The sequence below is a fragment of the Eupeodes corollae genome, chromosome 1 (assembly GCF_945859685.1).
Source record: "Eupeodes corollae chromosome 1, idEupCoro1.1, whole genome shotgun sequence".
Classification (NCBI taxonomy): domain Eukaryota; kingdom Metazoa; phylum Arthropoda; class Insecta; order Diptera; family Syrphidae; genus Eupeodes; species Eupeodes corollae.
The window spans coordinates 18887827-18901634 of NC_079147.1; the positions used below are offsets into that span (position 1 = coordinate 18887827).

At 33.8% G+C, this 13808-nt stretch overlaps 1 protein-coding gene across 1 annotated transcript in view; it reads right to left on the minus strand.

Annotated features, from left to right (window-relative positions):
• Positions 1–3012: 3012 nt before the first annotated feature.
• The window catches only part of LOC129938669 (J domain-containing protein), a 122730-nt gene continuing 111934 nt past the window's right edge, over positions 3013–13808 (minus strand). The window contains exon 4 of the mRNA XM_056046345.1: positions 3013–4766. Within this exon, the coding sequence (XP_055902320.1) occupies positions 4545–4766 (222 nt within the window). The 3' untranslated portion in view covers positions 3013–4544. The remainder of the gene's footprint in view (positions 4767–13808) is intronic.

The window sequence follows — 13808 nt, forward strand, 5'->3', positions numbered from 1 at the left end:
CTCGGTAGACACTGACTACTGCACTCCTAAAATTGGTTGTGGGATCTTTTCTGAGTCCCTAAATGTAGACAAATCATTTAGGTTTTCTGACATTGCTAGCGTTTTTCAGGCTGAACTGCTGGCAATAAGGGAGGCATGTAAGATACTTAAACAAAACCAAAACCAAAACCGAAATGTGGCTATCTTTACAGACAGTCAAAACCATTAACTCGGACATATCCTCATCTAAATTGGTCCAGCAATGTCGCGATGAGCTTGCGAGCCTGAATATTAACCTCGGTGTCACCCTGATCTGGGTTCCGGGCCATAGTGGTATTATGGAAAATGAACCGGCTGACGAGCTAGCAGGCAAGGATCGCCCCTTCATAGATCACTTACGGAAATGGTTAACATTCCTCTTGGTGCTATGAAGGGTAAAATCTTTTCTATCTACCAAACTGAATCTAACCGAAGGTGGAGATATTTACCCAACTGCATTATATCTAGGAAGATGTGGCCCACCTATAATAAAACCCGTACAAACGATCTTCTATGCAGGCCAAGGCAAGACATATCCAGGATTGTTACGGTTTGTACCGGACATTTTCCTATAAGAGTTCATGCAGAGAAGTTGGGTATCTCTTACAACACCTTTTGCCGTACTTGTAGGGACCAAAGGGAAAGTGAAACGATATTCCATTTCCTCTGCATATGTCTTGCTTTGGCAAACACTAGAATGAAATACTTTGTAAAAGCATTCCTTCACGAACTTGATGAGCTATCTGAGACAAAGATTAGAGACCTAATCTTTTTTCTCAATGCGACAAAATGGATCTAACATAATCGCTATGAAGCTTCTCTATAAATCTATCCCTTTCAATCAAAGGCCAAACGTACTACAGCGCTAATTGTATCTCAATCTAGGTTCACTTGAGATCGCCATTTCTACCTACCATACTCTTAAACCCAACTCCAGTCATACTGTCAAGTAAAGAAGTCTTCCACAGTAATTGCTATAGTCATAAATTAAAGAATTTTGTTTATCAAAATCTCCTTTCAAGCCTTTACTTTCTTTACTAATACTTACACGGTGTCTTTGTCAAAAAGATAGATAACAGAAACGTTCGTCTGCTAGCACGTAGTGGCAGCATTTCGAGAAAAAGTGCACCAAAAGTTCAACTTTTCCGAAAATTGAAATAGGTCCCTGGACTCCCTGATAGCTAATATGCTTATGACATACATCTAGGTGGTAGCATTCTTCTTGCAGACGTACCGAAAATACGTTTTTTCTTGGAGTTTAACTTTTAGGAAATCACTTAAGATTGGTCCCGTTCGAAAGCCCCCGACTTCCTCAATTAAAATATTTATATGACCGAAATTTTGGCTGCCTTCTCTTCAAAAACACTTTTAAAATCTGGGGGTTTTAAAACATTCAAAAGCTCTTATATACTAGAATATAAATATATTTAAGAAAAATGGTACATGGACTAACTCTTGCGAAGAAACGCTAAACCTGCTACTAGACACCCTCTTCCTGGATAGCTCCCAGTCCGTTAAAACAACAAATCGTCCTGGGTCGGGTATTATCATAACTTTTCCTCAAGATCTGGTTACAAATGAAAAATTGACATGGGCTCTGAATAGTTTCAAACCCTATAAATGTCCAGGTCCAGATCAAATCGTACCAGCTGAGCTACAACTTACCATTGATATAACTTTGCCCATCATGTCTATATACTTCAGCCATGGAAAGATGTAAAGGTAGATTTCATTCCCAAGGCGGGCAAATGCTCGCGTGTCAACCCTAAAGACCCAAGACCTATTAGCATATCATCTTTCATTCACCTGGAACGATTGATTGATATCCATGTACGTAATAGCATTGATAAGAGAATATCGATGCCTCAGCATGCTTACTGTAAAGGGAAATCGGTAGAAACAGCCTTGCACACTCTGGTAAGAACTATCGAATACTCCCTAGATAAAAAGGAATACACTATGGTGGCCTTCTTTGATATTGAGGGGGCTTTCAACAACGTTGACACATCCGCCATCACTTCTGCTATGACGACCCTAAACGTTGAATACTCACTCTGTGAATTGATTAATCTAATGCTTAAAAGCAGGATCATCAACTCTTAGATAAGGGATATTTGTACAAAAAGGTCTGTCGGTAGAGGCACTCCGCAAGGTGGTGTTCTGTCTCCTCTCCTGTGGAACATAGTGGTTAACGAACTACTAATATAACTTGTGAGGGAAGGCTACATAGTGGTTGCGTATGCCGATGATGTTGCTCCCGCCGTCACAGGAAAACACCCTAATACACTGAGAGACCTCCTCCAAAACGCACTCAATATGCTCACAACATGGGCTGATCACTGCAGACTTAGTATTAATCCTCAAAAAACAGACCTCGTCCTTTTTACACGGTACAAACTCATACGGCCTTCACTGGACCTAAAGCGCTCTAAAGACTTGCTATCTCAAAGCAGACTTCATATAAGCTCCCTAATAGGTGTCCTTACGGGACGCTGTCTTATAGGCAGACACATGGTGTAGCCTCAAATGACTTCTGCAGGAGCTGTATGGAGATGGACGAGGAAGAACAGGAAACAATATCTCACCTCCTCTGCACTTGCCCTGCTCTTTCATTAAGACGCAAACTTCATCTGGGAGAATAGTCTTTTAATAATAGATGTGGTATCACAATGGGCCTTTTCTTTTGGATTATGAATTCGCAGCAACTTTAACCTAACCTAACCTATATGACAGGCATGTAGGCCGCATTCTCCTCACAGACGCTTTTAAAACCTGGTGGTTTAAATAAAAGTTTAGGAAGCAGTGTTTCTGAAAAATAAAATATTTTTGAGTCGAAGTTTTTTTTTATGATTTAGAATGTTTTTGTAAACGCTTCTTTTAAAAAAGAGATCTAGCCAATCATTTTAAGGACACGTTTTATTTATTTTAAAGAACGAAGTAGAAGAACTATAGCTCTCGTATTCTTCTTGCTAATCAATAAAACTAATGATGATCTTCATTTCGAGGAGCAATCTTACTCCGATTTGTTTTATTAGTTTTTATTATAGTAAATCGATCAGTGTTACATAAACATTTTTCTTTTGTAAATTCAGTTTTTCTCTTTTAAATTTTAATTATTCATAACAAAGATTAATATTTTGTTTATAGGTTTTTGTTCTTTGATTTTTATTTTGATACATATCACACACATATAAAATAAAACATTTCTTGAAATTCATAAAGGACATTATCTCTTGTAACATTTAATAGATTTTTGTTTATATTTTATAATAAATATTTATTTTTTTGAAGTTTTTTTTTACTCATCTCTTTTGTGTGTTTTGTTTGATTGAATGTGTATTATGTGTGTATGAGAAAGAGATTGAAGAGAGTGAGAATAAAGGACACCGAGTGAATTGAGATATAAAATTCTCTTTACATTTAACAGCTCACAGTGAGAAGATGAAAAATTGATATATTTCTTGTAACATATATATTTGTTTGTGTTTGAATACTGAATGATTTTTTAATGAATGATATATTTTTTGGTAGTTTTTCCATTAGAAACCATTTTTTAATTGCATTTTTTATTAATAAGTTATGATATAGTTTTTTTTCCACCATTTTTTGTTTATATTTGAGGGTATTTCTTTTTTGTTTGTTAGGAGATTGTCTTATGTTTTAAAAAATATTTTATTTAATTTTATTTTAAATCCATTCATCTCCTTTTTTATATATATGTTAAATATATATAATTTATAAAAAAATATTTAACTAAATTGTTATCTTAACTAATGATACGACTTTTTCTTTTCTTCTTCTTTTGTTTTCATTGAAATTACAGTTTCTTAATTGTTTTTTTCTTATTTTTTAACATTGATTATACATTTATTGATATATGATTTTTATTTTTGTATATATAAGTAATTAACAAGGTGACTTAAAAGTATGTATATATTTTGTTAAAGTTTTTTTCTTGTTCTTGTCTATTTTAATTAATGTTTTTTTGTTTTTTTTTTATATAGAAAGGTTACATAATGTATATAGTTATTATTGAAATTATTTCTTCTTTTTTTTTGATTTTTTGTATTTTATTTAATTTTTTATATATATTTATTTTCTAGTACACACAAGTCTTCTACATTTCACATTAAATATTATTTTTTTTAACTTTTTTGTTTTCAATATTTTTTGTGCTAAAAATTGGTTCATTAGACAAAAATAAAATAAACAACATTCAGAAAATATACACATAGAAAGTACCTTCCTTTGATAGATAAATATTTTTTATTTGTTTTTTTTTTTTTTTTAGAATTATACTTCTTGCATGTAAAATATGTTTTTTTTTTTTATTTAATAATATAAATTCTAGCAGCTACAATTTTTTTTTTCAAGTTAGGTTTTGTATATATGTTTTTATTCCTAAATTAATAAAATAAAAATAAATATATATTTTTTATTTTTGCCAATATCTGTAGCAGAAATAAAAATTGTTTTATAGAAAATACAAATTTTTTTTGCGGTAGATATTTCGGTGGTGGAAAGACTTAAATTTCATAGTTACGGAACTTGTTGGCAACTTCAGTGTTGTCTGTTCCCCATTCAGATTTACGGCTGCCATAATAGAGGGCTGCTCCGCCTTCTGAAGCACGACGATGAGCTGGGTTTGGAGCAGCAGCTGATAGACCACTAGTTGCTCCAGTGGCTCCACCAGCGCCAGTTTCTTCTAACATACGGTCTTTGGTTTTTGGAGTTGCCCAGTGCATAGACTGAAAAATATGAAAATATATAGTTTTTAATTAAGGTTTGTAAAATGATGTTAACTAAGCATTAATACTAGAACTCAAAAAAAGAATTTTTAAATAGCATTTGGTTTTACTAAAATTTTACGTTATTTATATTAAATTTTTTTTCCCAAGTCTGACCTCATGTGTGCTTTTAGAGAACTGAATCGTTTTCCAAATTAACATTTCGTTTATAATCTTTTATTATCGAATCTTCATACAGCCTTTAAGTTATCAGAACTCGTTCAAAACGAACTTCATATTTTTTAATATCTAAGTTATGTGATAGGATACTTCGTTCTAGTTGATTCTCATTAATTGGTGTCATTATTACTAGGTAAGGAAAACAACACAAAAAATATGTGGTAAACTTTGAATAATCACATTCTACTTTTTTCAAGCCCACCCTAATATATTTCTTGTATGTAAAAAGGGGGCTAACAAAAGAAATCCTTAAATAATCTCTTTGAGTTCCCTCAATGAAATAAATAGAACCATTTAAAAAAATCTGCAAGCTAATAGGAAAACCAAAGAAACTTAGACATAAAAAACATTAATAAAATACTTAAAATTTTCAAGAATTACTCCATAATTAAAACAATAAATAGAAACAGGTTCTAAGACATTTGGTTGAAATTCTTGGAAAAAGATGACAAGTTATAAAATTCTCTTGGTCAGAGAATGAAAAGCTTTTTCTAGTGAGGTACATAATGTGAAGAAAAAACAAATTTAAAATCGTTAAATATTTATGACAGGGTCAAACTGCATAAGCCAGCCCTTGTCAAACGGATTTACAATTACATTCATACAAGACAAATGACAGACGGATAAGGTTTGCAAAAGCAGTTTTGGACATCTTAAAGGATGACGCTGTTTTGATAATGAGCGACGAAGCCCATTTTCATGTGAGGTTAATAAAGAAAACTTAATTTATTGGGCCTGTGCAAATCTACAAGAGCTCCATGAACGACTTGTCCACAGTCCCAGTGTCCCTAAGTACAAAAATTATACAGGCAGTTTCACGTCAAATGCTTCAGTGGAGTATGCAGAGATTTTCACTATCTGCAAGAATGTTTTGACACACCTGGACTGGATTGCACCTGACTGATGTGATTTTTCATACGTAATAAATATTTTTTTTTGTAAATGTAAAATTTGGTGAAAAAATAACTGCATACAAATTTGTTCAGATAATCAGTGCCGAAACCCAATTTACAAAGACGAATAAAATAGTCACCCAAGTCAGTTGGGTTTTTACACGACGATTAACTATCAAGTATAGTTATTTTTAATTACTATGTTCCTGGATCTCTTTTTTTAATACTTTTGGTATACAAATCAATACAAATTATAAAAGAAACAATTGGAATTGTTGTTCCAGAGAAAAAAAATGAAATATGTACCTATACACAAATTTAAACTCAAAAACAAATTTTGGATGAGACAAATATAACCTCAAATATGCGCAAAAAATTGTTTTTATAACAAACTTTTGATTTTAGGTGATCACGTTCAAAGCCATTAAGGGGAAGTAACTGAATGCTGTATATATTTATTGGAGACCTAAAAAAGAAGACCGTACAGAAACTTTTGTGTTTTTAAATATACTTGAAATGTTTAGGGCATAAAGAACATAACTAAACAAAATGTATGTCATTGTTCAAGGTAGAGTAGTTTACTAGTAGGTCAGAAAACTCAATTTTATCAAAAAAATGTGATTTCAATACTATCAAATATTAAAAAACAAAAAAATTATACAAAGTTACAAAATAATGGCTTATTATAGGAAACCCAGAAGAAAAATATTTGTTCAAATCAATTTAATGTTGCTGTTATCGAATTTGACATTAATTTTGCCTTCACTTCGTTTAGATTTTGTACATGTTTTTCTCAGCTAGCACAGAGCGGCACCGAATTCTGATTGAGAAATTGTCGGAGAAGAAAAGCGGCCAGTTTTTAGTCTTGAAAAAGCTCAGCGACATTCGTTGGTCTTGATGATCTCAAGTTACGCAAACCTAAGTCAACGACTATTAGGAAATCGAAGAAGCTCTAACCAGCATATCTTCCAATAAAGAGCAAAAAGACATCGTGAGGAATGATGCAACGCACCTTTAACAGAAGATGAGTGGTCTTGAAACCGCTTTGTTTGCAACATTTTGGAACGATATCTTGGAGCGATTCAACGCTACAAACAAGATGTTTCAAGACCCGAAAATGATTCTTGAATCGGCAATGCGTGCACTAGAATCATTGAAATCATTCGTGGAATCTAAACGAAATGATTTTGATAAATACTAGGAGTAGTCCGAAAAATATCCCGTACTGATGAATAAGTACAACAACAGACGTGCACCAGAAGAAGAAATGTGAGGTTGAATCCGCTCGATTACGGGAAAACACAAGACGTAAATCTGTTACGCAAGGAAAAATACAAAGTATCCGCCTTCATCCCAGTGATTGACTAGCTATCCGTCTCTCTTACTAAAAGATTGCATGCCTATAAAACTTTACGTTCGAGATTTGGATTCCTGAATCACATCGAGAAGATAGATGCTGAAAATTTGCACGCTGCAACAGAGCCATTGGTGAAAGTGTATCCGCATGATTTACAGCTTAGTCTTGGTAATGAGTTGGTTCAATTTGTGCCTTTGATTGACTCATACAAAAAGTAAAAGAACTATCAAAAAATCTAAATTTCAAAGCTAAGTTCCCAAACCTCGAAATTGCATTGAGAATGTATTTGGTTTTGATGGTAACAAATTGTACTTGAGAGCGCTCATTTTTAAAATGAAAATTTTAATAAATAGGCTTCGTTAGACTTTATTCCACACTAGTTAGTAAAATTTTGTATCGCACTATGCCTAACTGCAAGCACTTATTTACTTGTGTCAATGTACATAGAAATCGTTTTTTAAAATTATGATAAAACCGAAAGTTATTCTTTTTAGTTCTCATTATCGATGTACAGCTTTGTCAAATTATTAAATAAATATCCTTCAAGCGAAACAAGTCGTTCTCTATTGATTCGTTTTGCAAAATCCCCCACATACCAAAGTTTTCTCTCCTGAGCATTGAAAGCGATTTACTCCGAGAACTGGATTTTAAAGAAATTATCAACGATTTTTGGAAACAGTACTTTCACAGCCAAACATTTACTATGGGCGCTTGGACTTTAAGCCCGCAGACGGCTCTAATACCATGAAATTTTTTTTCTATTGTAAATTGTTTTGTATCGTTTTTAATGAACAAAGATTTATCTATCTATCCATCTATAAAATATTAATGGCTCAGATGCTGTTTGAACAAGCAATATTTTCTAGAATGTAATCGAAGACCGTCTGACCAAACATACACGCTATTGCATAAAGATTGACTGGGTTGGGTACTTTAGCGTATGGCGTTATCACTGGACCTTATTTTTTTCGAATGAAGAAGAGATGCTATTTTTAATTATTAACTTTTTATTTTACTCTTAGAATTTCTTTAAACAGTTACTCTTAATTGGCAGCATTTCTGACCTAAAATTTAGAAATTATAAAAGTGAAGTGAAAAGTGTCAAGAAATCTTGTTTAAATTCCTTAATTTTATTTCCTTCGATGCGATGGAAGAAAACACCCATATCCCTACATCAAATACAAAATAATCAAATTACAGCTTTCAGTTTCACTTAATTGAGAAAATCATGAAAATTTCAGTATTTAATTTAATTACTCCGCTTCTCTATTCTAAAATTCCCCACAAAATTTCATTTTGATGATACTCGTAGATGTCTACGTTTATTTTCTCAAAAAATCAACAACAAAAATCAAATTACTAAGAAAAAAGAAACTTCGTACTACATTTTATATGACTCACTCAATTATATATTTTTCACATCCCCCTTCGTTGACGATTTAATAATAATAATAACAAAAAAGAATAATAAAATTGTCAACTATATCTATTTTACCGAAAGCAATCAAATTAAATTAACCATCGAATAAAATGGTGTCAATCACACACATCAGTCCGGATATATGCCAAGCCAAGTGGTTCCTTTTTTTTAACTACACTGGCTGCAGCTTCTGCCCTTGACAAACGAGTATACAATCGATATTCGCTGGGTTTTTGGATCTCGGTCTCTCGGTTCCATATCAAATATAACCAATCTCCAATCATAATTCAATTTGGTCTATTTGCAGTAACTTTTTTGCTTCTCTATTCAGTACGGTATTCAGTTGAATTCAGCTTCATTTTCAGTTCGAAAACTGACAAACTGACAAACTGACTGACATAACCGGAACCGAACCGCACCCAAAAGTATTTTCCATTTCTCGTCTCATTTTGAAATGATTTTGTTGTTTGGGCACTGAGCACTCTATAGAACTTCCCACTCACTCGTTCAATATCATTTTTCGCAATATTAAGCTGCCCCATCATCATGAAACCACTCAAGTGTCAAAAACGCATGATAGATGGACATGGACAAGTTGTCGAGTCTCAAGTGCAGTTGGGGAAGGGAATATTCAAAAGACTTACCTACCATCAAACCAAAACCCGTCATTGCACACAAAACCGCATGCTGTATGAACAAAATAGGGTTTGCCCATAGAACCTTCGTACTTTGGTATTTAATGGTTTGAGATTTGGAATATTTACAATTATTTTAAGAAGGAGGCAATGCAATTGATTTCATTTGAAAATGATAAAATAAATAGACAGGAAACAACTGCACATTACTTAGTACTTTTGTTTATTTGTGTTGCTAAAGTGTAAAAAGGAATTAACAGCCTTAGGGATATTTAAGGACGTTAAAAAGAAAGGAAGGAGATATTTAATTACTGTATTTATTCATATCGTCAAAAACTTATTATGAAAGTAATGAAGGGAATAAGTCTTGTTTACACAAATAAACAGTCATGAAAAGTATGCAATATAAAACTGCATCAAGTTCAAATTCTCTGATGGGATAGGGTGTTCCAATTAACACTTCTTAACTTTGACAGTTGAAAGCGCCTATATTGCTGAATCAATTTGTATGGATTTTTTTTGTTGAAAAGTAGGTGTTTTGCTCTTTCTACGTTCAACGTTATAAAGTGGAATTCTGCATTTTTCATTATTTTCAGTAAAATTAAAATAAATATATTTTCAAACTCATTTATTTTAACAAACAAAAGTTGTGAAAGACTTAGGTTTACCAGCTCCGCTGCCATTTATTAACAAATCAAATGATCCGGGAGCTTAAAATAAAGGACCGTAGATAGTAAGAAAGACCTTCTTTCGATTTCAAAAGGTTTTCGAACTTTAATTTCGTTGAAAACTGTAATTTTCATTGATTAGCACAATTTCTGGTTATTATTTTTATTAAAACTTCTTAATTTATCTCGAACAGAGGTCTAGGCTTTTAAATATTTTATTTGTTTCTTAACGTATCTCATTACCATTGAACTATTTTAGTTTACATACTGGGATGTTTAAACGCGAGTCTATACGATCCTGAGTTGTACCTATGATCGTCAGCTCTTTCTTTTCCAGGCACATCATTGTGACTTGCTCCCCAGCAGAATCTGATGTTATGCTGTGATGTTCAATTATAGGGGTTAGGGATTTCTTTTATGCCAGTAAAGCTACGTTATCGGCAAAGGCCGATTTCTTTCTTTTCATTAAAGCTTCAAATTAAAAAATTGCTTAAGGTTTTTGATACAATATAGAAACTTTACAGTCATTTAAAATAAAAAATTCTACTAATTTAAAAAATGCGAAGTAGAAGACGAGTGGAAGAAATTTGGAGAACTTAAATTGGACTGATTGAAACCAGTTATGGAGTTAAAGTACCTACGTGTTCCTTAATAATCAAACCTTAACTTTTCACATATCCAAGAAAAGAGCTTTGAAGCTTACTTGAGATTCAACATTTTGGTGCCAAAATCGTTAAAAAACAAAATTTTAACCATTTTTCAAAGTTCACAGCTTTCAATGCAAAGGAGTGCTAGACTTAGGAATTACTGATTTGGAGAATTCTGTCAACTTAAAAAAAAATGTTCAAACAAATTTGCTAGCTGTATATAATATTCACGATTATTACCACCGCCATGTAACCTAAAAGCGAGTTAATCTACTGTAAGCAAAGCACATACACGAGCAAGTGAAGGATGTTTCCTAGGATTTAAGAAAAAACTAAATGCAAGCTGCATCTTCAAAACATACAACGAAATTTTGATTACAGAATTCAAAACTTTTCATAAGAAGTTTGAAGAGCTTTGTAAGACTAAAAAAAAGATATTATTATTAGCAGTCCGATTAGCATCTTGTAAAAACTCCGCTGATTTTTGGAAATTGGCGAGGGAGCTGAATGGACACAAAACTGTCTTCAATTGTAATGCTTCCCATTTCAAGGATTTTTTAAATCCTGTAATAATGCCGACAAAGTTGCAATTCGCAGCACCTGGATTCGTAGTCGACTATGCATTTCCATTTAGCGAGTTGGAAGAAACTCTGGAGACTCTTAAAGATGGAAAAGCAGCGGGATCGAATGATATTCCAGCGGAATTTCTTAAATATGGGACTGTCATGCTCAAAGTGGACGAGGAGAATTGTAGCCAGATGAATTTCGAGGTTATATTATATTTCCAATCCACAAAAATGGATCGTTATTTGGTGCTGCTAACTACAGAGGGATTTCCTTTTTAAATGCATATTATACAAGATATTTACAACGATGATGCATAAGCGTCTTGTTATTTGGTTTGAGACCGGAAACTTGCTGAGGGAGTTCCAGGCTGGATTTAGACCAGGATATTTAGAAATAGGATGGCAGAGAATTTCTTGAAACAAAGAAAAAAGCTGTATGTATTTCTTATCGATTTTAAAGCAGCTTTTGATACAATCGATTGAGGTACACTATTCTATAAGCTGTATAGTCTTTGGATATCATTGAAGTTTGGTCGCTTTCTGGAGCACCTATATAGAGGAACAAAGGTGGATGTATGGACAGGTGAAAAACTCTCAGACTGGTTTGAAACCTCATCGGGATTGAGAGAAGATTGTACATTAAGCTTTATCTTGTTTGCATTATTCATAGATGACCTTTTAGACTACCTGCCGGGTGGAGTGAATTTCGCAGGGATGCGGATTAAGGCATTTCTGTTCGCAGATGATTTAGTCATGTTTGCGCATTCACCGGAAACTCTGCAGCACACGATACAATTATAAAAGGATTGGACAATATCTTCAAAAGAAACGTCGACGAGTGGTTTGATTCACTTTTAATTAAATACATTTGGTGACACAACAGTCCGTTGAGAACTAGGACCTATTGGCTTACAACTTTTAACGTGCGAGTAATGTCAGGGATAGAGGGGACCTACAATATTATGCTGAAACAAAACGTATGTTCGGAGAAATCACTTTTCATGACAAAAATTAGTCTTGGAGGATTTATCAGTTTCTCGCAAGGGGCAGTACCCATAGAAAAACAAGACTGTGATTAAACCAAAGTCCTATAACATGAACGTCTTATGCACTAATTATCGTGCCACGAGTACAACAAATTTAATTGCAAAAATAGAAAAACAAAATCTTAAATCAACATCTTATGATCTTATGAAAACTTCCAAAACTATCTCTACTAATCATATTCTCTTTATATGAAATCACACTGAAATCGTCATTGCGGGCGATATCAATCTAAGAGGGTGAAGGAAGGTATGTTGAGGTCTTTGCTGAGTAAAATCAATTAACTCATCGTGTTGATGAGCCAACTCGAATCCCTGATGTTGCAGGTCAATCTGCCAACACCCTAGGCTTGTTTCTTACCTCTGACCCTAACAAGTATACAATCAGAGTATTGCCGCCCCTAGGCATATCAGACCATCATATCGGCAAAATTCTCATGTCGAAAAACCCCAGTTAAAGAAAAAAACTCCTATGAGAAGCGTTTGGCAATATATAAAAGTCAAATGGGACGGCATCAATGAATTTTTTCACGAACTTTAACTGGTCACTATGCTTTATCGATAGTGACAAGGATTCCAGCGCAGATATGGTTACAAACTTAATTCTTTGTGGAACGAAAACTGTTATCCTGAATAGGGTAAAATTTATCAAACCTTAAGAGAACTCATGTTTTGATTCGAGGTGTAAAGAGGTTATTAGGTTCCGAGAAAACCGGAATAAGATCAAACAAGCTAGAAAGATCTGTAACGGACGTATACAACGAATCAAATTTTTGCATGACCAAAAATTATGGCAAAAAATACTACAATGTCATAGAGGTAGTACAAATTTCTGGTCATTTGTAAAAAACGTATGAAACACCACGTCATCCTCGGTTCCAACGCTCGTCCACAATGACACTCCTTATGTAAGCTCGATTGATAAAGCCAATTTGCTTGCTGTTAATTCGACGCTACCTGAGAGTGTCATGAGTCCTCCTGTTCTTGAGAGAGTAAACGATTTTATGGGACAAATATTCTTTCGCAATTGAACAGTTGCAAAAGTACTGAAAGACCTTGACATACACAAATCCGCTGGCTCGGATATTATTCCCCCTATTGTTTTGAAAAGGTGTTTTTCAATGCTGGCAAAACCACTGCGTAAGCTTTTATATCTTTCCTACTCTTCAGGTCTCTTTACAAGCGGATGGAAAACATAACTTGTACAGCCTGTCCCGAGAAAAGGCGAATCCTCCCCCCTCTATCGTGCAATAGCACTCACATCTCCTCTTTCCAAGGTCATGGAAACGCTGATTAATTATCAGCTTAAGTAATATCTCGAAGAACGGAAGCTTCTTAATGACCGACAGTATGGCTTTCGAAGCAATAGGTCCATTGGTGATCTCATGATTAATCTTACCGAGCAGTGGAACAAATCTTTACATCTTTTTTGGAAAAAAAAGAGTATTGCTCTTGATATTTCGAAAGCATTTGATAGAGTTTGGCACCAAGCTTTCTTATGGAAAATGCGTGCTTTTGGTATTGATGAATCTCTTCTTCGTTGGATTAGAAATAACCGTTGTAACCGTTCAATACAAGTTTTACTGGATGGTTC